The 24,674-nt window shown below is 47.2% G+C and overlaps 1 protein-coding gene across 2 annotated transcripts in view; it reads left to right on the forward strand.

Moving 5' to 3' along the window:
• The window catches only part of ST8SIA2 (ST8 alpha-N-acetyl-neuraminide alpha-2,8-sialyltransferase 2), a 75,152-nt gene that overhangs the window by 44,722 nt on the left and 5,756 nt on the right, over window positions 1-24,674 (forward strand). For both annotated transcript variants that reach the window (XM_011947402.1, XM_011947403.1), the window contains 2 exons: window positions 48-305; window positions 6,325-6,618. In XM_011947402.1, coding sequence (XP_011802792.1) covers window positions 48-305; window positions 6,325-6,618 — 552 coding nt within the window. The remainder of the gene's footprint in view (window positions 1-47; window positions 306-6,324; window positions 6,619-24,674) is intronic.

Here is a 24,674-nt window from a genome sequence, read left to right on the forward strand (position 1 = left end):
CAGCTGGCACCATGGAGACTTTCCTCACGCATGTTTGCTTTTCACAGGAAGCAAATTTTAAAGTTCTTGGATGCTGAAAAGGACATTTCTGTCCTAAAAGGAACTCTGAAGCCTGGAGACATTATTCATTACATCTTCGATCGAGACAGCACCATGAATGTGTCTCAGAACCTCTATGAGCTCCTCCCCAGGACTTCGCCACTGAAGAACAAGCACTTTGGGACTTGTGCCATCGTGGGCAACTCGGGGGTCTTGCTGAACAGCGGCTGTGGGCAGGAGATTGACGCCCACAGCTTCGTCATCAGGTAACATGCCCCAGCAGGCACTCTGGGGCCAGAGCAGCAGGCAGGCTGTGTTTCAGTGGAGCATTGCCAGTTGTCCCAAGAGACTGAAACGAGGCCTTGACAGAGTTAGCCCCTACTCTCAACCATCAGAATCATTTGGGGAGCTTCGCCTCCAATGTCCAGAATGTATCTCAAACCAATTAAATTGATGGAGGAGAGGGGAAGAGAGGTGTGGCAGGGGTGCGGGCAACCCAGGGAGCACAGGTCATTCTGATTTACAGCCAAGGCTGAGAATCACTGATCCACAGCAGAGGTGGGCAGATGCTGGCCCGCAGCCTACTTTTGTAAATAAAGTTTGGTTGGAACACAGCCACGCCACCCATTTTCATATCATTTGTGGCTGTTGTCTCACTACAAAGAGAGTGGAGTCACTGGGCACGGTTAAGTCATGGGGTGGAATTGCAGAGTCACAACAGAGAGATCATATCACCTGCAAAGCAGAAAATGTTATTATCTGGCCCTTTACAGAAAAAGTTTGCTGATCCCCTGAGGTAGAGCCTGGTACAAAAGGTTGGTAAGAGAATCTCCTGGGCTGGCTAGTTGTTGGTTCAACTTTGCAAAACTCTTGTAAGTGTCTTGGAAGGGGGTGCCCTACTAGAGACTTTATTACCCTGTTCTCAAAATCTGAGAAGTGCGGGAGTAACAGAGAAACTTGGATTTTGTACCTGACCATTATTTTCTCGAAAATATCTGCTCTCATTTTCCAGTTGCCTGGGACATTTGTACACAAGGTTGCCCTTGGCCCTGACACCTGACCCCCAACCCACTACAGTCATGGAAACAAGGCTTTGCTGTCTCCCGGTCAAAATTAGGGCATGCAGAGCCTCGAGTTTCATTGCAGCCGGCTCCCCAGCCCTGGCAGAACTGCATATGTTCTCATGTTTCTGTGGGGACCAACTCGAGGCAAAGACAGCCTTGTCCTGGGGCTTTGGGAAGCCACCTTATCGTAGAGTTCCCTAAACCTTGGGACATGGGAAGAAACCGTGTCTTTACTCTTGCATCCACTGGGATTGAAATGCTACCGCAGCCTGGCAGCCAGAGTTTTGTCATCCTCTCCCAGGTCCGTCTGGCCCTGGCACATCCAACAGCTCAGTCCCTGTTTTTCAGAACCCTTTAGTCTAAAGACTAGTAGAGGGAGGGTGAGAGGAGGGGAAAGGAAGAAGGAAGTGTGGCAGGTCTGTCTGATTGGAAGTCAGAGAAGGAGTGACAGTTGGGCGTTAAAGGTGAGGGTGTGGGGGCCAAGGCCTCCTCCCAGGGGGTCGGATATCCTCCAGGAGTGCCCAGCAGTATGGGGGGGGCGGCTTTCTGACCTAATGCCATACACTTAAGCCATGCCTCTTCCATTGTCACAAGTCATGAGTCCCCACGGTGAGCTTCACACAGCCCATGAAGTCCTGACCCAGGAATTTTTAGAGGCAGATTTTGGCCACAGTTTCCTTTTGGAACCCTTTCACATAGTCAGCAGTGTGCGGTTCAAAGCTGGGCCTTGGCTTTGCTACCCATTTGTCACATGACTTGGGGTGTATCTCTCTGCCTTTCTGGGCCTCAGTTTTATCATCTGTAAAACGGGCTGGGTGGACTGGCTGGCCTTGAGGTTCTTTCATTATGAATACGGTCTGTGCTCTAGCCCAGTGCTTCTCAGACTTTACCGTGCACAGGAGTCTCCTGGGCTTATTGACATGCAGAGTTTTGGGGTCTAGGGTGGGGCCGGCAACTCAGCATTTCTAACAAGCACCCCAGGGCATGCCACTGCTGGTGTGTGACTGCACGTGGAGAGGCGCAGCCGGGGTGTACTCTGCCTCACTCCTGGGAGTCATGTCCACATCCATCCACACATACTTGGAAAATATGGATCAAAAGTGCCAAGGAGCAAGCTACTTCAAAAAGTGCAGTTGTTCTTTGTCCCTTAGGCCTATGTTCATGGCTCTGAAACTCCCACGTGTCTCTGGGGTGGACCTGAGGGGTGTTTTAGGACAAGATTTTGCAGCCCCACTGTGTACAGACTAACGTTTGACATCAGGGATACGGTACCCAGTAGTGGCACTAGCTCCTCCACCCCGCTGGGACTGTTCCTCTGGGTTCTTCCAATCTAGGAGTTTGTTCCATGCCCTGCACTTGAAAATATGCTACAGATCAAAGCCCCACACTAACAATAAAGAGAGCGCGAGTGTGATGTTGCAAGCATTAAATGAGATGGCATATGGGAATATGCCTGGGATGGTGTCTCCCACACAACAGGGACACTAAGTGTTAATTCCCTGGGGACTCTGTCTCCACTCCACCCACCTCACCCCCAAGTGGTGAGCTCCTCCAGACCAGAGTGGCTGTGTCCATCTCCAGGCCTCCTGTCCAAGGCTGTTCCAGGCCAGAGGAGAGCCTCCGTGTGGCTTTGCTAGAATGGCAGACACTGTGAAACTCCTGATAGAGGTTTCTGTTTCTGCCAGTCCAAGTCTTCAATCCATTCACCCTACCTCTTCTGTGGGAGAAACGCACAGACACGCAAGACCTCACCCCCTCTCAGAAAACTCTGTGTGGGGAAGACAAGCTTGTAAGTCCTGGTGGGACACATGGCACGCAAAATGCAACGATCTTGCAAAACCTAGTGCCTCCTAGGGAGTTCAAGGCAGGCTTCCGGCAGAAGCGGCATTGGAGCGTGAGTTGCCTTTGACCAGTGAAAGTGGTGACGAGGAGGAAACAGCATGAAGAGAGGCATGGAAGCAAGATGGCAGATGCATGGATCAGGCAGGGCACTGCTTAAGCAAGCATCAGCTGCACAAAGTGCCGCTGGGAATGGATGGGAGACTGGTCCCAGGAGAGCCCCATGATCCTGCAATGCCAGGCTAAGGACACTGTGTCTATCTGGGATCCTGTGCGCAAAGTATAAGCTCCCAGCTGTTTGGGGATCAGAACTTCATCGGGCACACACACAAACGCATGCACACACATGCACGCACGCACTTCTTCCGTAAGGAGAATCTGATGAACAAATGCCCTTCCATGGATAAATCACATTATCATCATTGTTATCCCTTACCATTTTTTGGCCACTTGGAATGTACCAGGTGCTATTCTGTGCACTTCGTGTTTATTAACTTATTTAATTCTCACAAGTACTGTGTATGGAGTGCTCTGTTTTTATCCTGGCTTTGCAGTGAGGAAATTGAGGCAGAGAGAGGCAAGTGCCACACAGCTAGTGAGGGCTGGAGCCAGGCTGTGGACCGGGTAGTTGGGTTCCAGAGCCTGCCCAAGTTGCCTCTCTCATCCTGCAGAGTACTCCTCAATGTGTACCTGTGGGTGTGGTGGTTTCTGGAAGGGAGTGACTCCTCTCCTGCCCAGAGCCAAGGCAATCCAGAAGTCACTCTGGGAGGCCTGGCCTACTGCTGGACAAAAGAGAGCATAGATCAGATTGAACCCCTTCCTAACGCCTCCTTCTCGCCTAAATGAAGCAATTCACATCTGGTGGGGAAGGAAGACGTCTAGACAGTCCACTTAGGGCAGAGCTCCCCCACCCCAGCATCCTCACTGAGGCACAGTGATTGGAAAAGCTTGGACTTCACAGCCCCTCCCTGCCTCCCTCTTCTTGTGCCTCTGCAGGTAAGGTATGAAGCCCCTACTGTGAGCCGAGTCCTATACTGAATGAGGGCTGGGGCCTGCCTACAAGGAGCACACAGCCCCTGTTCCCATTGCCCACAACATCTTCCAGGAGGTGGCATCCCAGACTGGCCAACATTGTAGTTGAGAGTGTGTTTCCTGCTTCACCCTTCTGGGCCACCTTGTGAGCCGCCAGGGTTAGGTGCCACATCCCCTTCATTCTCCTTGCCTCTGTCACAGCCCTCCTGCCCCATGGTTGCTTCCAGTCCATCTGAACTGCATGGAGTCCACTTGGCCCTGCTCTCGGGACCTGGAGCTTGGCCTAGAATTGGCCCCAGACCTTCAGGAAAGCCTTGGAAGCCTGGCTCAGCCGGGTTTCAAGGCAATAGGAGTAACTGAGACCTGGGCAGCCCCACACTGACTGAGGTACTACAGTGACACCTCAGTCTCTGAGGCCTGTGGCAAGGGCTTCTGAAGGGGAATTGACCCAAGGCAATCCTATCCCTTTGCAGTGTTTAGTCACAGTTAAAGATAGCAAGACCTAGGGGCAGGGATGGGAAGAGGGGATATTTTAGGGCGTTCAGTCTGAAATCACAAACAGGCTCTTTGAGTCGAATATACCTGAGCTTGACTCCTGGTGGTTCGCTTTCTAGCTCCAAGCCTTTGAGCAAGTTAATTCTCACACACTGAGCCTCCATTTCCTCACTTGTGACAGGAGGGTGATTAAAACTGGGTCACAATAAAATCAGTTGACCTATGTTAAAGGACCGGTCAGTGCCTGGCACACACCAGGGGCTCAAAAAATAGGAGTTTTCTTTCTGATTAACCCACTTTTTCTCCCCAGTTGTTGAAAAAGGAAAGTCCTTGCTTAAAGGGAGGGATAAATGGTGCGTTCCTGGATTTCTTCATTTGATGATGACTTGCGATCCCTTGTCTTCATGTCTCCAGCCTCTGTTTTTACACTCTTAACTGGATTTCTCAGACTTCTTTTCACTGGTCAAAGGGCTTTTCCACCATTAAATCCTCTGTGCCAGACAGCAGCCAGACCTCCCCTGCAGTGCCCTCTGCTGCCATCCCAGTCCCAGGCACAGGCAGGAAACCCAGGTACGCACACCCAGGCTGGGTCTCCCACAAGGAAGTCGTCAGGTTAAATAGCCTCTGCTATTTAACCCAGGCAGCCTGACTTGTCAACATGAGTTTGCAGTGGCCTCTTAGTTTGCCCTCCAGTACCCAACTCCATCCCCTCCAATCCATACCGCAATGTCATCTCATTGCTTTCTAATTGTGGCCAAAATTTCTAAACCATCCCTGTCACTCTCCTGCTCCAGAACCCTCAGTGGCTCCCTATTGCCCCCAGAACCAAGTCCCTGGCACACAGGTCCTTTGATACCTCACTCTGCTTGCCTCCCAAACCCCATCTCCTCCACACAATATACTCCAGTCAGACCAAATCACTTGTCTTTCCCTAAACACCCATGTTGTTTTCCATCTCTCTGTCCTTGGATACCTTTCTTGTGCCCACAGTGCTATAGCATGGTATTCCTAAACTGCTTGGCTATAACACTACCTGAAGAGGAAGGGCTTGTGAAAAATCGGTATCAATGCTTAGGCTCACCTGCTGAATCAGAATCTCCAGGTGAGGAACTGGGGAATCTGTATTTTTAATGAGTGCCTGGGGTGATTCTTCTGACCTGGCAAACTGGAGAAGCACTCTTTTCATGTACCTTGTCCACTAATAGACTTCTGCTTAGTGGTCACCACCTCAGGGAAGTCCACCTGACACTCCTCCTTCCCATAAAAATGATGACAACAGTTAGCATTTATCAAGCTCTTACTATATCCAGTAGTGTTCTAAGTACTGAGCATGTAGCAATTCTTTTAATCCTTGGGAGGGATGCTGTTGTGATCTGTATCATAGCTAAAGTAATGGAAGGTCTCAGGAAGCACAGAGAGGTTGAGCAAGTTTCCCACAGTCACTCAGGTAGAAAGTGTCAAAGCGAGTTTAGAGCCTGGAAGTCTGCCTTCGGATCCCTCACTCTGTCAACTAATGGGCCAGGTCACTCTTGGCAACAGCATCATCATCTTGTGGACTGAGGACTGGCTTACTTGCTGCTTTCCTCCTCTCCTAGATCCTGAACTCCAGAAGACAGGCATTTACGTCCACAGGGTCTAGCAAAGTTCTAGGTACGTGGTATGAACTCAGTCAACATTTGTGGCAGAAAAAGGAGGAGAAAGGATGACAGGAGGGGCCTGTGAGTGTGGAGAGATGCCCTGGGTCTTTGTTTGGGGATGAGAAAGAAGCAAGGAGAGGCAAAGGATGAGATCAAGTTAAATAGAAGAAGGGGTCTCAACTTTCCCAAAAGGATCATGTTGCCTTTTTCTCTGGCAGGTGCAACCTGGCCCCAGTACAGGAGTACGCCCGGGATGTGGGGCTCAAGACAGACCTGGTAACCATGAACCCCTCGGTCATCCAGCGGGCCTTTGAGGATTTGGTCAATGCCACGTGGCGGGAGAAGCTGCTGCAGCGGCTGCACAGCCTCAATGGCAGCATCCTGTGGATCCCTGCCTTCATGGCCAGGGGCGGCAAGGAGCGTGTTGAGTGGGTCAACGAGCTTATCCTGAAGCACCATGTCAACGTGCGCACTGCATACCCCTCGCTGCGCCTGCTGCACGCTGTTCGCGGGTGAGTGGCCTCCCTACAGGCCAGTAGGACTGTCACTAAGTGTGGGAGATTCTTGGTAGGCAGTATCCTTTTCCCAGGTGCATTTCCACCCCAGCTCCACCACTCACTTGCTGGATGGCCTCAGCACGTCACCTGGCCTTTCTGAGCCTCCACTCCTTGAGAGATGAGGGGTTTTGGCAAGTGGGTTTCATCTGGCATGCCAATTTTGACCAATGGGTAGTGCTTGCCTAGAGAGCTGAGTTGAGAATGATCCTGGGGGTGGGGCTGTCTCAAGGCTCAGTGGGAACAGATGCCATGAACATGGGAAGAGAGATGGTGGCTGGCAAGTCACATACCATCCCAGGTGTGTGATTTTCAAGAAAATCAGGATCAGACGCACTTGACTTCAAGTAATTCACCTTAATCTCTTTAAACTTTAGTTGCCTCTTCAGTGAAATATGAGTGGGAATGGTAACATTGGAGGATGTGAAGACTCAATGAGATAATGGATGTGAAATGCCTAGTATATTTTGGTAGAAACACTTAATGTTATCATCATTCATCGCCATCTTTATGTCTCAGTGCAATATGCTCTAACTCTGCAGAGCACATCTTGTTGATTGGGCTGAGATCTTCACAGGAACGTCTCCTAGGATGTTTTTGTCCACACGCTCTTCTCTCTAAGATGGAAGGGAACTTTACCTAGGCAATATGAAAGAGATAGGGAGAGTTAAAGCAATGGAATCCACTCTCTTTAAGAAGAGTTTTGATGTAACTAATTAGCTAAGGATTCTCCTGGTTAGGCCTGGATCTCTAATTCCAGGAAAGAGATTCCAAGAATTAAGGAAAACAAATAGGAAATGTTGAGGAGGGTCTGAACTATTCCTATCAAGAAGTCCGTGTCAACCTGGATGGCATTCTTAAACAGCCCCAGCCAAACAAGTAGTAGTTCCCAATCTCCTCCTTGTTTCCTCCCATTCATGTGACCTGGCATAGATCTACCTGGCACTTGGATCAGTAAATTGGCTAGGAATTTACTAGTGCCCGTTAGAGCAGCCACAAGAAAAATAGTTTAATATTAATCATTCATTCACTCTCTTCCAGTTTTCTGTTGCAGTAAAAATCATCTCATGACTTAATAGCTTAAAAAAACAACAGCAACATTCATTTTATATTGTTTACAATTTCTATTGGCTAAGAATCTGAGAAGGGCTCACCCAGATGGTTCTTAGGTCAGGTGCAGTCAGATTGGCTAGAAGTAAAACAGTGGGGGCTGAAGCAGCTGGGGTTAACCATGCGTCTCTCCCTCTCTTTATGTTATATTAGGGTTTCTCTAAATGATCTCTCTGCATGGGCTAGATTGGGCTTCCTCATAGCATGATAGCCTTAGAGTGGTCAGATGTGTACATGGTGGCCCAGGCTCTAGCACAAGTGGCCCAGAGACCAAGGCAGAAGCTGCATCACATTTTAAGACCACATAGTGTCACTTCTATTATCATCTACTAGCCATCTAGTCATTAAATTAGCTTAGAATCAAGGGAAGTAGACATAGGCCGTGCCTTTCAATGGGAAAGTGCCCATTTGTAGATGCGTTTTAAAACCTACACATATTAATTCCACCTATATTTATTGAGTGCTTACTATGTGTCAGGCTCTGTTCTAGACACTAAGATACGGTAGTGAATAAAATAAAGTCCCAGATCTCATTAACAATTATGTTTTCTTATAGGGAAAGATAAATTACAGGTAAACAAATAAAGATGATACTTTTAAATAGTGCTATCAGGAAAGTCTTCTCTGGAAAGAAGTTGGTTTGAGCTAAGTCTCAAGGAACGAAACCACCAGCCATGTGCAGATCTGGGGTAGGAACCTTCCAGGTGGAGGGAACCTTAAGTGCAAAGGCCTTGAGGTGGGAGGGTGTGCTCAAGGTTCAACCAAGAGACAAATGTGGTTGAAACAGAGTGAGCAAGGAGAAAGGGGAGGAGATGATGTTAGTGAGAGAGGTAGGAACTAGAATGCACATATATTTGTGGGCCATGGTAAAGAGTTTGGATTTGATTCTAAGTTTGAGGGGCAGTGAAGGAGGTGAGGGAGAAGATCTGAGTTGTGTCTTTAAAAGATCCCTCCAGCAAGAATGAAAGCTGGAATATTTGTTGGGAAACTGTTGCAATAGCTCTGGCAAGAAATGATGATGGCTTAGACTAGGATTATGGCGTGGGATATCTAAGAGTTGGTCAGATTTGCTATAAAATTTGGAGGTAAAGGCAGCAGGATTTACTGGTGGATTCTGTTTAAGGACCATAATGGGGGAGAGAAAGAGAAAAATCCAGGATGACTCTTAGAATTAGAGTTTGAGCAAACAAGCCCAAGCAAACAAGCTTAATATGGCAGTGCCATATTCTGTGATAGAAGAGCTTAGAAAAGCCCACGCATGTTTGGGGGCATTGCAGAAGGAAGTTCTTTCTTGAGCATATGAAGTATGAGATGCCTGTTACAAATATATACCCTACCACACTCCTGACCTCCCAGCTTGGGGTCAGGCCCTATACTCAGTTGCCCATCCAACCACATGGCAGATCAGCAGGGACATGAAAGAGCCCAGTGTACAGACTCCCCACTGACTGAAGGGCATCAGGATGCTCTTCATTGGGGCCTTAGCATAACTCAGTGTGACCTTGGGAAGCCTTCTGAGCCACCCACAAAGGATTCTTGTCCTCATGAAGGCGAGTGTGGTCACCCAAGCCTGTGACCAACACTGGTATCATTAAGATGGATATCAACAGGGAAAACCCATTGCCCCCAAGAAAGCCCTAGAGAACCATTCAATAAGGAGCAGCCACATGTGTGTCTGATGGAGCCAGAATGATACCTATATGGACACAGGGCTCAATGGGGCTACATAATTTATCCTGGAGGTTGGCCTGTCAGGACCATCTTTTCACTTCATCCCTGTCAGAGTAGGTCTGCAGTGGCAACCCTCCTCTCATGGACTGTTTAAATATTAAATATTGTTTCTTCCTAGAAGGAGGAAACTCTTGAGATGGTTCTGAAGTCCTTGGGGATAAGAGGAGAAACACTGCCTTTTGTTAAGGAGAGAAAAAGTCCCTTGAATGGGGAATGGGCAACCACCTGGAAGAAACTGATGCAGCCAGAGCTATTTCCAGCTATAATTGACTCACTTTCATCTGTCAAAATAGCATTAAGCACCAGTAATAAACCCTTTAAACAAACAGGCTGTTCATCCTGAGACTGCAGCATCTTCAGTTGCAGGAGCCCCCGGGAGGAAATACTGCAGGATGGGTGAGGTTAGCCTCTGCTTTTAGTAGGGGGAAAAGAAGGGGAGAAGGGGGTTTGGAATGGATTTCTGCCAATGATCCTCTCCCTCCGTGGGGCCATTGGACCTTGCAGGGTGCTGGGTCTAATAGGACACCAATGAAAAGGTAGGAAGCATGTGTTGTTAGCCCTTGCCTTGGTGGGACCTTACCTGGTGTTCACTGCAAGTGAAAGAATGGGCTGGGGAGGGATGCAGTACAAAGTCACACAAGAAAAGACCAAGGGATTGTAGAGAGGAAGACTGAGGAGGAATCTGGCCAAGAGGCACTGTGGCCTAGCATCAAAACCATTGGCTTTGGCAGTAGCAACACCTCCAAAAGGTCCAGACCCCAGCTCCGTGACTGGCTTGGTTGTATCACCTGCCTTCCCCCTTCCCCCAGAGCCCCACAGAGTATACATGTAATCAATCAATCATGGCTACTGTGATTGTGGCAGCTGCCACCTGCCACTTGGAGAGCTACAATGTGGGAAAGACATAAGATTTGTCCCATGGACTCAAGAGTTCTAGGGGCTGGAGCCACAAGGAGGAAAGTGCAATAGGCTGAATTTAAGACAGGACTCTGTAGTAGTCAGAACAGTGGACTAAGTCAAACCAGCCACTCATGAGTTCTTCACCTTGAAGTCCCAATAATGGACTGCAGTTTGCAAAATAATCTTTTTTCCTATGTTAAGATATGTTGCCCAATAAACCCCCCATTTATAGGGTATGCGGGGGATGTATGAATAAACTTTTATTGTGATAAAATATACATAACATAAAATTTACCATTTTAATGATTTTTTTTTCTTTTTCAACTTTTATTTTAGATTCAGGGGGTACCTCTGCAAGTTTGTTACCTGGGTATATTGCATGAGGCTGAGGTTTGTGATACAAATGATCCCACCACCCCGGTACTAAGCTTAGTACCCAACAGTTTTTCAACCCTTTCCCCATTCCCTTCTTCTCCACTGTCTATTGTTGCCATCTTTATGTCCATGAATACCCAATGTTTAGCTCCCACTTATAAGTGAGAACATGTGGCATCTGGTTTTCTATTCCTGTGTTAATTCACTTAGGATTATGGCCTCTAGTTATTAGATCATCAGGGAGGGTTTCTTGTGAATGGGTATTGTTAATATGGTGTGTATGTACCACATCTTTTTTATCCAATCCACTATTGCTGGGCACCTAGGTTGATTCCATGTCCTTGCTATTATGAATAGTGCTGCTATGAACATGCCAGTACATGTGTCTTTTGGTAGAATGATTTGTTTTCTTTTAGATACTTATCCAGTAATGGGATTGCTGGGTGGAATGGTAGTTCTACTTTCTTTGCAAAATCTCCAAACTGCTTTTCACAGTGGCTGAACTAATTTACAGTCCCACCAACAATATATAAGGATGCTCTTTCTCCACATCCTCACCAACATCTGTTGTTTTTTGACGTTTTAATAGTAGCCATTCTGACTGGTATAAAATGGTATCTCATTGTGGTTTTGATTTTCATTTCTCTGATGATTCACGATGAGCAGCATTTTTTCAGGTATTTCTTGGCCACTTATTTGTCTTCTTTTGAGAATTGGCTGTTCATGTCTTTTGCTGATTTTTTAATGGGGTTGTTTTATGCTTGTTGAGTTGTTTAAGTTCCCTATAGATTCTGGATATTAGACCTTTGTCAGATGCATAGTTGGTGAATATTTTCTATTCTGTAGGTTGTCTGCATTTAAAGCATTGTTAATTATACATTTCACTTAGAAGAAATTCGCTCTTAGAAGAAAACTTACAAGAAATTTTTCATCACCTTGTGTTTGGCAATGGTCTTTTAAGTATGACACCAAAAGTACAGGCAATGAAAGAAAAAAATAGATAAATTGGACTACCTAGAAAATGTAAAACATTTGTGTATCAAAGGACAGTGTATCAACACAGCTCATATAATTAGAGAAAAGATTTACAAATACTATACCTGATAAGGGATTAATATCCAGGATATGTGAAGAACTCTTACAACTCAACAACAGAAAATCCAAATAACTCAATTTGAAAATGGGCAAAAGACTTGGAATAGATATTTCTCCAAAGAAAATATTCAAATGGCCAATAAGTACAGGACAAGATGCTCCACTGATCATAAGGGAAATACAAATTAAGTACATGAATGTATTAGTACATTCTCACACTGCTGTAAAGAAATACCTGAGACTGGGTAATTTATAAAGAAAAGAGATTTAATTGGCTTGCAGTTCTGTAGGCTCTCCAGGAATCATAGTGGCTTTGGCTTCTGGGGAGATCTTAGGAAGCTTCCAGTTCTGACAGAAGGCAAAGGGAGAGTGAGGCGTCTCACATGGCAGGAGCAAGAGAGAGAGTGAGGTGCTGTACACTTTTAAACAACTGGATCTTAAGAGAACTCACTCATTTTCATGAGGACAGCATCCATTGGATGGTGCTAACCCATTCCCAAGAAACTGTCCCTGATGATCTAATCACCTCCCACCTCCAACATTAGGAGTTAACAAAATTCGACATGAGATTTGGTGGGAACACAGATCCAAACCATATCAATGAGATATCACTTCATGCCCTCTAGCATGGCTATTAGTAAACACACATACACACACACAGAAAATAACAAGTGTTGGTGAGGATGTGGAGAAATAGGAACCCTTCTGCTTTGCTGGTGGGAATTTCAAATGAGAATTCACTTTTAGGGCAGTAACCAGGGGCCAGTATAGTCATTTCACATCTGGACATAAGTCAGCTACCTTGACAAAGCATTTCATGGGCAACTTGGACTTGATGGACAGTTTAGGGAATGGAAGGGGACAAATGTTAACTTGTTACCTTCATTTTGTTATCTTCATTTTGCAAAAGAGGAACTTAAGCTCGGACAAGTTAGGTCATTTGTATGAGGCCACTCAGCATTTAAGTGGCACAACCAAGAACTGAACTGCACTGTCTCGCTCTAATGTGGTGCACCAGGTGCAGCAGAAATTTGCACTCATTTAGTACTGGGCTAGAGACAGGGATGGCAATGAGCTGAGTGGGCCAGGAGCTGCCACACTGGAGAAGGAGTGTTAGAAGACAACAGCAGGTAGCAGTGCAACAAGGCTACACGTGCACACTGCAGTTGTTCAGAGCCTGGGGCAGTGCCTTATCAGGGAGAACAAGCTGAAAGGTCAGAGCTCCTCAGCATCCCGTCAAACACCAGCCAGCACCTGGGCATGACACAGTCATGCTGAAACCCCAGCTGAGGCTCTCCATGCCACTTGCCCTTGAATGTGCCTTTGGTTTCGCTCTTCTTAATTTGCTTGGCTGCCCGTTCACAACAAAGGCATTTTTTTTTTTTTAAAGAAGAAAAGCAGGCATCCTTGGGTGGTGACTCAGAAAGGCTCAGAAATGCAGTCACACCTGCATGCCGCTCTCAATGGCTTGCGACAGGACATGTGGAAAAACAGCTGAGGGGTACATATTACCGTAGTGAATGCTTACATGCTGCATGCCATGCTAAGCATTATCTCATGTCAATAGAGGACTACTGCCATTATCCCTGTTTTAAAGATAGGAAAACAGCCTCAAGAAGTAACTTGCACAAGGTCCCACAGCTGGTTAGGGACAGATCCAGGTCTCCTCCCTGCTCCTGATCCTCCTGATCACCATCCATTTGCCCCTATTACACATAACTAGGAAATAGTGATGGCACCCTAGAGAATCATGTCAGGAAGGCCAAAGTCAGGATGGGTTTGAGTTTATGCAAATATTAAGAAAAACAGAAAAGTCTTTTTATATTTCAAGTAAGAACCAAAGGGTTAGGAGCAGAAGGCATCGGGGCTATGAAGGGCAAACGTATAATGAACTCCTCAACTCCTGTATCTGTTTTTTCAGCAAAGATGAGTCTTTTACTTGGATAGGAGAACAGGGCCTTTGGGTTCTTTACTGACAGTCCCACTTTCCTGCTCTAAAGCAGTGGTTCCTAACATTCATGGTCCCCAGACCAGCAGCATCAGCATCACTGGGAACTTGTTAGAGATGCAAATTATCAGGCCCACCCCAGACCTGGTAAATCAGAAACTCTAGGAGGGGGGCCCAACAATGTGTGTTTCAACTGTGCTCCAAGTAATCTGGATGCACGGCATAAGTTTGAGAACCACTGCTATCCACAGAGTCAAAACCAATGAACCTCCCAGGGGCAAACTTGCAGTCAGACCACTGAGCAAGCTGGCCATGATCTTCTCCAAATCATGCAGAATTAGAGAAGGGAATCAGGCAATCTCCGTCCCAATTTTCTAAACATGAGGAAAGGATGGACAACGGTGAGCTTAATGTCAACACCAAGCCAGAGTTTCAAATAGGTTATCAATCTTATGGCTGATGAATGCTTAAAGATGGAGACGTAAAACTGGAAGATACTTGGGCACACTGTTCTGATGTTCCTTTGTGAGGCAGGCAGCGGACAGGTAGACCAGGGATCGGTATAGTCATTTCACATCTGGACATAAGTCAGCTACCTTGACAAAGCATTTCATGGGCAACTTGAACTTGACGGACAGTTTAGGGAATTGACTGGGACAAATGTTAACTTCTCGGAACAACCTGATAAAATAGATATTATTTTCCTCTCGTTTCTATTCATAAGGAAACTAAGGGTCAGAAATGCAAAGTAAATTGCCCAATTGGAATTTATAGAACATCAACATATGAGTTTGGGGGAAAGGGGAAATTCAACCCATAACAGCTGGGTTAGATGGCCTCCCTTCCCACGCTGAGATTCTCTCATTCAACACATCTGAGTCTCTGCCCCACAGTGTACTTATGAAATTTCTGCCCATCTGAGGCAGTGAGCAGGAAAAGGGGAGCATGTTTCCGAAACCAAAACAGAAGGCCTGCCCTTCTGTAAACTGCAGATGAGAGGAAGGAAGCTGGAATTTAAATCCACATATATAGCCGTCAGTGATCTCTACTATCTCCACTGTGACTTCCTTGTATCCTTGACAGATAGTTTAACCACTATCTGCTGACCACTGACACCCAAAGGATGCTAATTAATTAGATTAATGTGGACCACAGAGAGACCTCTCTGAACCAGCCACTGGGCTTGGTCTCTGTCCCCATTTTTACCAATAACTTAAATGACAGCATCAGTGGTCTGCTTAGCACATTCACTGGTGATGTGACTTTTGGGGGATTCTCCATATTTAAGGTCTCAGAATTAGAACCAAATCAACCAAAGAGGAAAAAATTTGACATGGACAAATGCAAGATTCTGTACTTAGGTTCAAAACATGTGTACAAGTACAGAGAGATGAACAGCACCAACCATCGGTGGTGTGTGGTTGCTCAAAAGGATAACATGGTCTTGAGTCACAACAATGAATGCATAGCATCTCTAGGAGTCAGGGAGGTTGGTGATGGCCTTGCTTTTCTCTGCCTGGCCAGACCCCACTTAGAGAATCACATTTTTCTTTAGGTGCGAGGCCAGAGAGGGGCCACAGTAGCAGAGAAATTTGGAAGCTGAGAGGTTTTGAGAGAGAAGGCTCCAAGAAACAAGAGTTTCATTTACTCGGCAAATACTCATTAGGCATCAGTAGGCTCCAGGCCTGTGCTGGGGGAATAAAAACATCAATAAAACAAGGCTCCTGCCCTCCAGTGGCTCATAGATTTGGTCTGTGAGGCTCCAGGTATAGAACTAGGGTTGGGGGAGGAAGCCAGATTCCATCCAGACTTTGGGAAGAATATTCCAACAAATAAGATCATCTGAAATGGGTTTGGCTGCCTCTTAGGAGGTGGTGAATTCAGTATCTTTGGAGATGTTCAGGCAGCAGCGAACCTCCCATTACCGGGATGGTGGAGAGGAAATCCCTGTCATACAGAGTTGGCAGATTAGCTCACTAATCAGGGATACCATAACAACGTCTCACAGACTGGGTGGCTTAACCAACAGAATGTATTATCTCATAGTTCTGGAGGCTGGAAGTTCAAAACTCAGTTGTCAGCATGGTTGGTCCCATCTGAGGGCTGTGAGGGAAGGATCTGCACCAGGCCTCTCACCTTGGCTTATAGATGGCCATCTTCTTGTTCCCATGGCCTTCTACCTGTATGCCTGTTTCTAAATCCCCCCTCTTTGCAAGGACATCCGTTATATTGGATTAAGGCCCACCAATGACCTAATTTTAACTTGATTACCTCTGTGAATACCCTCCCTCCAAATACAGTCACATTCCAAGGTACTGGGGGTTAAAACATCAACTTATGAGTTTGGGGGAAAGGAGAAATTCAACCCATAACAGCTGGGTTAGATGGCCTCCCTTCCCACGCTGAGACTCTCTCATTCAACACATCTGAGTCTCTGCCCCCACAGTGTAATCACAAAATTTCTGCCCATCTGAGGCAGTGAGCAGGGAGAGAGGGGAATGTTTCTGAAACCCAAGCAGAATGCCTATCCTTCCGCTCTCACCAGCAGCTGGCAGGGTCCAGCCTCTGGTGCCAACAAGGCAGGCTTCAGGGGCCCCAACCTGAGCAGCTCACCCAGGGGCCCCTGGCTCTGCTGGCCTGTGGGGTGGCACGGAGCCCTGGCTGGCTGTTGGCTAGGAAGGTGAGCAATGGAGTGGAAGGACACCATGGCAATTGAGTATGGCCTCAGGCAGCTGGTGGTGAATGGCTCTAATTTAATTACAACATAGAAGGAGGCTGCAACCCACAGAGAAGGTGGCCCCTCAGGCAGGAAATCAGCCCACTGGCCCTGGTGCAGACAAGGCCTGTGAATTGGTGCTTAATTAGGCACCAGGAGCCTAATTAAGGCTTTAGGATGGCACTGATTGAGCTTGCCTCTGGCCACGGCCAGAGGGGCCAGGTCAGCAAAATAAGCCCTGCTGCAAAGACTTGAGGACCCAAGGTGAGAGAAGAGTAAGCAAAGTGCAAAAAGATAGGGAGAGACCAGCACAGGTTGCTGGTGGCTCCTCCCAGACAGGACCTTAGCAATCCAGAGAGTGTGTCCCTAGGGCTGGTCCCTTCCCGTACTGGTCCCAGTCTCCTCCGGTTGACAGAGGGTGAGGTGAACTAGATTCACCTTTCTGGAAGTATGCTCCATGGAAGAGAAAAGGAGGGAGGTCTGTGGTATTAAGGCATAGGTGGCTCCTGGCATTTGTGTGTAATGGATCCTCTCTCTCTCCAATTTCTTTTTAAATAGCAATGCATACAGTGAAAAGAAATCCAAATTGGATTAAAAGATTTAAAGTAAAAAGCAAACTCCACTCCACACCCCCTGTCTTCCTCCACAGAAGCAACCTGTTAAACTGGCTTTCTGTGTGTGGATCCTTCCAAAAATACCCACTTTTTACACTTACGGAACATGTTTTAAGTACTGCACCTTGTTAAATTCTGGAAAGTATTCCATATCGACACACACCACCTCATTCTCCTTCACAGCTGCCTGGCAGTCCACTGTGTGTCCGGATCATAATTTATGTAAGCAGAAGCCATTGGTGGGCTTTGAGGGTGTTTCCAATTTTTTGCCAGTATAATCAATGCTACATTGATCACCCTTGTGCTGATATCTGCAAACATGTGCACATCTATAGGTTTGCTTTTTAGAAGTCTTTGCCAATTTGCATTGTTAATTTGTATAGTTACTGCCAATTACCCTCCCTAGAGGTAGGTATTGATTCACACCCTCACCTACAATTATTGAAAATACCTGTTTTCTCTTAACCTCACCAATAAGTGTATTATCAACATTAGTTATATGTACCAATCCAGTGAAAAATGGTATCTGATTGTTTTTTGAAATTGGATTCCTTTGATTATGAATGAGATTGAATATAATTGTTTCTTTGGAGTGGCGTCAATTGAAACTCCAGAATCCAGCCAGAAGGCTTAAGCCCCCAAGAAATGGTCTTGCTGGAGCCCCTGCTGGGCCACAGGGAACAGAGGTGATACCTGGGCATGAGCAGCAGTCTCACCACTCCCGGCGGGGCCTGCCAAAAAACCCCCAGTGCCATACTTTTCTCCTTTCTTTTGGTAACTTGCTGTCTAGGATGGTGTGAGCCTGCCTTTCTCATGTGCAGTCCTGGCAGCTGCCAAGAAGGGCTTGCAGTGAAGCTGGGGTAATTTATCTCTCCTGATAATGTCCCCAGAATGAGCCTCTAGCCTCTGCTTGCTGCTTTTCATTCACTGCTTTATTAAAGATTTGTGAACTGCCCACTTTATACATGTGCCATGCTAGGATCTGGAGTTATACAGAAGCAGGAAGTCAGTCCACTTGCTTTTAGAATTTAAAACTGTAGAGAAGGAAAAGACAGGTAGACAAGTAATTCCAGGGTAGCGTGATAGGTGCTGTGATAGGGGAAGAACAACATACCGAACACAAAAGCATCCAGGGAGGTCCAGGAGGCTTCCTGCAGGAAGTGGCTTCAAAGCCAAGACCTTAAGAAGGGACTGCTAGCCAGGACCACATAGGAGGTGTCGTGGAAGAAACCAAGATGTTCCTCATGACAGTGTGGCTGTGCACACTGGGTACTGGGAGAGATGTGCAGGCCCAGATCCCAAGGGCCTCACTAGCCCAGTGGAGGCCATCAGGTTTTATCCTGTGGATTCAGGGAGTCATTCGAGAGTTTTCAGTGGCATGTCCATATTTGAGGCTAGCCTGGCTTACCTGAGCAAGAGTGTTGGCTTAGGCAGGCACGGAGGCCTAGGGATCTGGAATTAGACTCAGCATCCTCATGGCTTGACCAACCTTTCCCAACAGCTCCAAATTCTGAGACGAAAGCCTCAGCTCTCCGATACTGCAGAGATGGCGTCTCATTCTGAGATATCCTGCAGCACACCAGAGCCCTCAAGAGTGTTCCCAAGGAAAGGACAGCCGTGGGCTATAGGGCCCCTGGATCAGGGCTGAGGCTGCCAATGCAGAGGACAGGAGACCAGGAGCCCGAAAGTTCTGTTCCCCGCTTTGCTGCTGATCTTGCACAAAGCATCACTGAGTCTCCCTTGATGACCACCTGTGAGGCATTCCTGCTTCTTAGGGACATCATCAGCTTTATCCCATAGTGCTTTTAGCTTCTCGGAGAAAGCCCTCTTGGTCCCCTTTTCCAACAGTGACAGCCACTATTCTTTCCACGTACCCAGCCCAGGAACCCAGGGAAAAAGACGAATGTGCTTTGGAGATGATTTTGGCGATCCTCATTGATTGCTGTCCATGCTCATAAAATACAGTGCTTAATTGTCATAGCAATTGGGGTAGCCAATTTGAAAAATAATTACTGCCTTCTTTGAGATTACTTTGCCTTCTAATTAAAATCTCAAGACTGGGATATTAAAGGTGCATTGTCAATACAACGTCCCGGATGCACCCAGCTAACCTCATTTGGGAAGGCAAAATTAATTAGTTTGTGTTTTAACACCCAGCTGTTATCGTAAGGAAAGGAATAGTCTACAAGTCGGCCATGCACACAGTCTCTAAATTGGCCAGAGCGACGGAGGAGAGAGAAAGGAAATCGAGAGTGATTTGTTCCTGTGTAACTCAGTCAGCTTCTATTACAAGCTGCCCGTTAAGTGGCGCCTCCGTGTCCCTGTCAGACATCGCTCAGGAGTTCTTGTTTACCCGTGGAGGCAGAATCGGAAATAAATGGGTCCCTCTGTGCCACTGAGCTCTGGATTCATCCTGGAGCCTCATTTGCTAACACCTTTTCCAGTTAGCAATTCTGGGTGAAAAGCCTGGCCCCAGATCTGAGAGGTTGGGCGTTTCTATTCCCGTCCCAACTGGCCGCAGTTACTAAGCTGCATGCACTGCTGGCTTCCTCCTTTCTTCTTACCTACATCTTCCCATTTTTCAATTCCATTTGAGTCAAATGTTTGCTGAGTGCAACAGAAGTCAGGATGATCAATCCTAGGCTATGCTACAGTAACACACCCTGAGACTCCAGCACTTTAGCACAACAGAAGTTTATTTCTCACTCTCACAAACTGTGATGTGAGCTGGCAGGGGCTCTCTTCCAATCGGCGGTTCAGGGACCTATGATTCTTCCATCTTAGGCTGACATCTTCTGACCAGGAGACTTTGAAGTTCTCCAAGGCAGGGGAAGAGCAAGTGGGAGGAGCCTGCTCTCGAACACCAACCAAGAAAGGACACATTGTTTTTGTCGCAGCCTATCGGGCCAGAACTAGTCACTTGACCCCAGCCCAGTTACCAGAGAAGCCGGGAGATGTTTGTTGAGTGCTGCTGTCTCTGCAACAGTTCTTTGGACCCAGCACGCACTGAGCAAGACGCCTTTGAATCCTACTACAAAGGGGTGTAAGGTGTGGTCCCTGCGCTTGGGGAGACCACAGTACAGTTTCATGTTCCTCTTCTGGAAAGCATCCCTTCCAACTCTAAAATGACCATTCACTTCTTCTGCAGTCAGGGTTCTCAAGGCCCTTAGCACAGAGGCAGCAGGGCCGACGACCTTCCCAGGAGCCCACAGCTCAGCGGGAAAGGCGAGTGTGCACAATGCATAAGACTGTAGCCAGGGGAAGACACTGGTGTGCAGGTGACCACAGCTGCCCAGAGACAGGGCAAAAGTGCAAAGGAGTGTTGATCTGCGCCTTGATAGGAGGAGGTGCCATGAAATGGCACAGTAATGAATTTTCAGCCTCGGTTGCTAAGCACAATAAGAGAAGTAGAAACAAAGCTGATGGTAATCAGCTGGAGGTGGTTAACTCGGTCTGACTGGGTAGGTGACGGTAGAACAAAGGGAATATTTCCAGGAAGATAAGATGCACGTGCTTAGTTTCTGGAGGTGGGAAAGAGAGTTCACCACAGGGATCAGTGGGGAAAGGCATCTAGGGGAGCACCCAGCACGTGTGGAGGCCCAGCACATGCCTGAGTAACCTCAGAAGCACCTATGGGTCACTTGGACGTTTCATTGCTGATTCGATTCCTGTCTCCTCCTTTCTGGGCATAGCATTCATGGCCTGAAAAGAAATTCATTTCTGAAAGCCTTCCCCTACTAAGACCTTGCTATCAGAAAATAAACAAACCATTGTTTATCTGGCCTGTGTTAGGGCTTGAATTCACTTAGGAAGTAAACATCAGGGGGCTGTTTCATGCAGGGACACCATGGTGGCTCCATGATCCCTGGGTAATGTCAGCCCACAGCTACAGCCAGCTTATTCCTAGCCTGGGGAGTTGCCATGGGGTGAAAAATGCTCAAGAATCAGGAGCCTCAGACCCCTGTGTTTTATCCAAAATGGCTGTCTAACCAGCCATTTGAGAAGCTTGTCTCTTCTCAAGCAAGTCACAGCAGACTCCCACGTGTTCCTCTCTAAAATGACAGAAGAGGACAAGTTCAGTTTAGGAGGCCTATGCATTCACCACACAGATATGGCCTGTGGGATCACCCAGTAAGGCTCATGGTGTTGTTTTGTTTTTGAGATGGAGTCTCGCTCTTGTCACCCAGGCTGGAGGGCAATGGCGTGTCTTGTCTCACTGCAACTTCCACCTCCCAGTTTCAAGCGATTCTCCTGCCTCAGCCTCCCAAGTAGCTGGGATTACAGGTGTGTAATCCTGTAATTAGCCCAGCTAATTTTTTTTTTTAGTAGTGACGGGGTTTCACCACGTTGGCCAAGCCAACTCCTGGCCTCAGGTGATCCGCCCACCTCAGCCTCTCAAAGTAAAATTTTAATTAGTTGCCAACATTTAAAAATTTGGAGAATTTGCATAAAAATCCTGATTTCTAATACTCAAAAAAAAACCTGAAGATCTGGGACCACCATACTCAACAACAGTAAGACTGACTGCCTGTCACGATGCCCCAGTCCTTACCATTCCCTATTGCCTTCACAACACTGAGGCTGGGTGTTTGTTTTTCTTACACATGTCCCAAATCCCCGTTCGCTCAGTCACATCCCCTGCAAGGCTGCTGAACTGAGCTCCTCAGTCCCAATCACTTTTAAAACTCTTTGACTATAGTCCTGACACTTCTTCTTTTTCTCTAAATATATCTCATTCTTGGGTCCTTTTGGCAGAACCACCTACCAGTCATCACAGGAGTTCTTAGGCATAGCTGCAAATTTGAATTACTAGCGGAGGCTGTGAGAATCCCAGGGTCTAGGCCACACATGATAGTGAGATCCAGGCAGCTTTTAAGGCTCCAGGTGATTCCAGTGTGCAGCGTAGGTTAAGAACTTCTGCATTAGAGCTGAAAATACAATAGGCTAGTTTGGGAGGGGGTGAGCTCCCCATTACGGGATGTAGTTTAGCCAAGGTGCATGAATACTTTGCAGGGGTGTGTGGGAGGATCCCAGCATCAGCTGCTGCCCTTCTGGGATTCTTCTCCTCTTTACAGACCCCCTGCTTTTGCACCTCAGAGCCTCCCAAGCTTAGCTTGGGCTTCCAATTGAGCATAGATGGTGCTGAGGTGGTCTAGGCAAGGGCTCCTTATCCAGCAAACCCCAAGCTCAGCATCAAACATCCCCGAACCAGCACCGTCCCTCCTGCCTCCTGCATATTAGCTGATGACTAAGCAGATGGCCATGTGGGGTAGTCCCAGGACAATCCCATTAGACCAACCACATTCCTAGCCACCCACCTATCTGTTGGGTCTGCTTCATGAAGGTGAAAGAACAAGGACTTGGGGTCAGAAGGCCTGAAAGGAGGACCTGGCTCTACCCCTTGCCATCTGGGCGGGTTGCTCACTCCTCATGCCGTGTGTGGAACCTGGGTCTGAAGTGTGGGCCTGAGTGGAGGACACCCTGTAAAGTGGTAGGTGAGGGTAAGATGCTGAGAGAGGCCCAGATCTCAGCTGAGTGATACAGAGGGAAGGGAGATGCTGTGGAGTGTGGTTAGGAAGGTTTGGAGAGAGAGAAAGGGGCATGAAATGGGCCTTTCAAATGAGACATTTAGCCCCGAGCTCAGAGCAAAGTGGAGACATGGGCCAGTTATTTAATAAACCTGATCACAACATAGCCTCCTAAAAACTCCAAGGCATCTTGGGAGTTATTGAGAGTGGCACCAGTTCTGTACATAGCCAGGGGGACACCCCACCCACAGTCTGCCCCTCACATTCCCAGAACTTCTTGGAGACTGGTACCACCCCACCCCAGCCCTCTACCCACCCCATAGAAAATTGGCTGTGTTCCCCTGGTATCACAAATATAAGAGGAAAAAGCGCCAAACACACATGCCTCTTCTGGGAAGCATCCTTTCCCATACTAAAATAACCATCCACTTCTTCAGCTGTCATGAGCCTTAGCACAGAGACAGCAGGAGAGATAACTTTCCAGGACCCCACAGCTCAGTGTGTAAGGCAGGCATGCACACCTCAACCCCTGGCACGCAGCTCTCAATGGGTGCCCAGAGGGACATACTTAGCACAACTCAGAGATAGGTGAAAGCTCAAAGGAGTCTCGATCTGAGCCTTGCTAGCAGGAGGCACTAGGAAACAGCACAGTGCTGTGGTATCTACAGGCCAGACCTTCTGGGGAGGGTGCAAGTATTGGTGGGAGCTGATGCTGGCGTGTGGCAGGGGCCAGGTCTTGCAGACTTTCTGAACTATGGAACTTGGATTGTATATGGAGCAGGGAGAGATTTTGGAGAAATGCCTGGGGGGCCACTAGGTAGAGGACAGATCACGGTGATGGGCTGCCCCCGCAGAGACTTCTGAGAGAGAGCGTGGGGAAGAAATGACGAAGATCTCAGTGTCCACAAACACTTGCTTCTGTTATTTTTCAACTGCGCTGTGTTTGCCATTACCAGCCAGAGCCATTGCCCTGTTCCGTGTCTGCCTTTGTCCCTCCCTCGGGTTTCCAGTTGGAAAATTCAGCTGCCAGGAAGTTTCTTGGCCCAGACAGGATGAAATCAGAGAAAGTGCGAGGAAAGGGATCTTCAAAGGACAGGGTTATGAAACAACTGCGGTTGTCTAGGAGCCACCCAGGAGGCTCCTGCAGTGCCCGAGAGAATCGTGTTCACTCTGATTCTGGCCACCTAGGACCACAGCCTTCATCAGCAATGTCAAAGGGGAGATTCAAGTCACCCCAGCCCCATAGTCGGGATGGGGGGATGTGAGAATGAGGATTCTCGAAATGCATTTTATTTCATCAAATGTTACATGATTAGGTAACTCACTGAACTTACATAGATTATTGGTAATCTATAACCTCGTCTGATTCACAGGCTAACACCTCCTACAAATACACAAACAAAAAGGATTTAAGGTCGACACTCTGGGCTGTTTTTTGGGTTTCCTTTTATGAGCTGTAAAAGGAACAATTTTGCAAAAACAAAGAAGTGTTTGGGCTTCTAGAAAACCTGTCCCTCCACCCCAACATTTCAGCTAAAAGCACTGAATCATATTAAACAGTTTCATCTTTCAGTAATATGTAAATGTTTTCTTTAACATATCTTTACTTCTGGCCTGAATTTAATGGGTGAGTTTGATAATACAGTCACATGCATCTCTGCAGAGATGTCAACAGAAACCATGCTGGCCTTCGTTTTAGTTAGGGAGGGAAGCCATGGAGTTTGCTTGAGGACAGAAAGATGTGAATTGTGTCTGGTCTAGAGACACAATGGTAAGAAATTTGTGGTGAGGAAAATGTCTTCCCACCAAGGCATACGCATTGCCTTTTAAGGGATTCAGCCTAGGGTAAGTGGAAGCTTTTACTAGAAATAAAGACAGTTGACCACACATGAGCATGCGTTCTGAGTCCCAGAGGGAGAATAACTGCGATGGAAAGTAAGACGATGTCAAGTAGAATGGATGTTTTCCCACTTTGGGAGAAAATTCTAGATTTTCTT

The sequence above is a fragment of the Colobus angolensis genome, unplaced genomic scaffold (assembly GCF_000951035.1).
Source record: "Colobus angolensis palliatus isolate OR3802 unplaced genomic scaffold, Cang.pa_1.0 Scaffold264, whole genome shotgun sequence".
NCBI lineage: Eukaryota > Metazoa > Chordata > Mammalia > Primates > Cercopithecidae > Colobus > Colobus angolensis.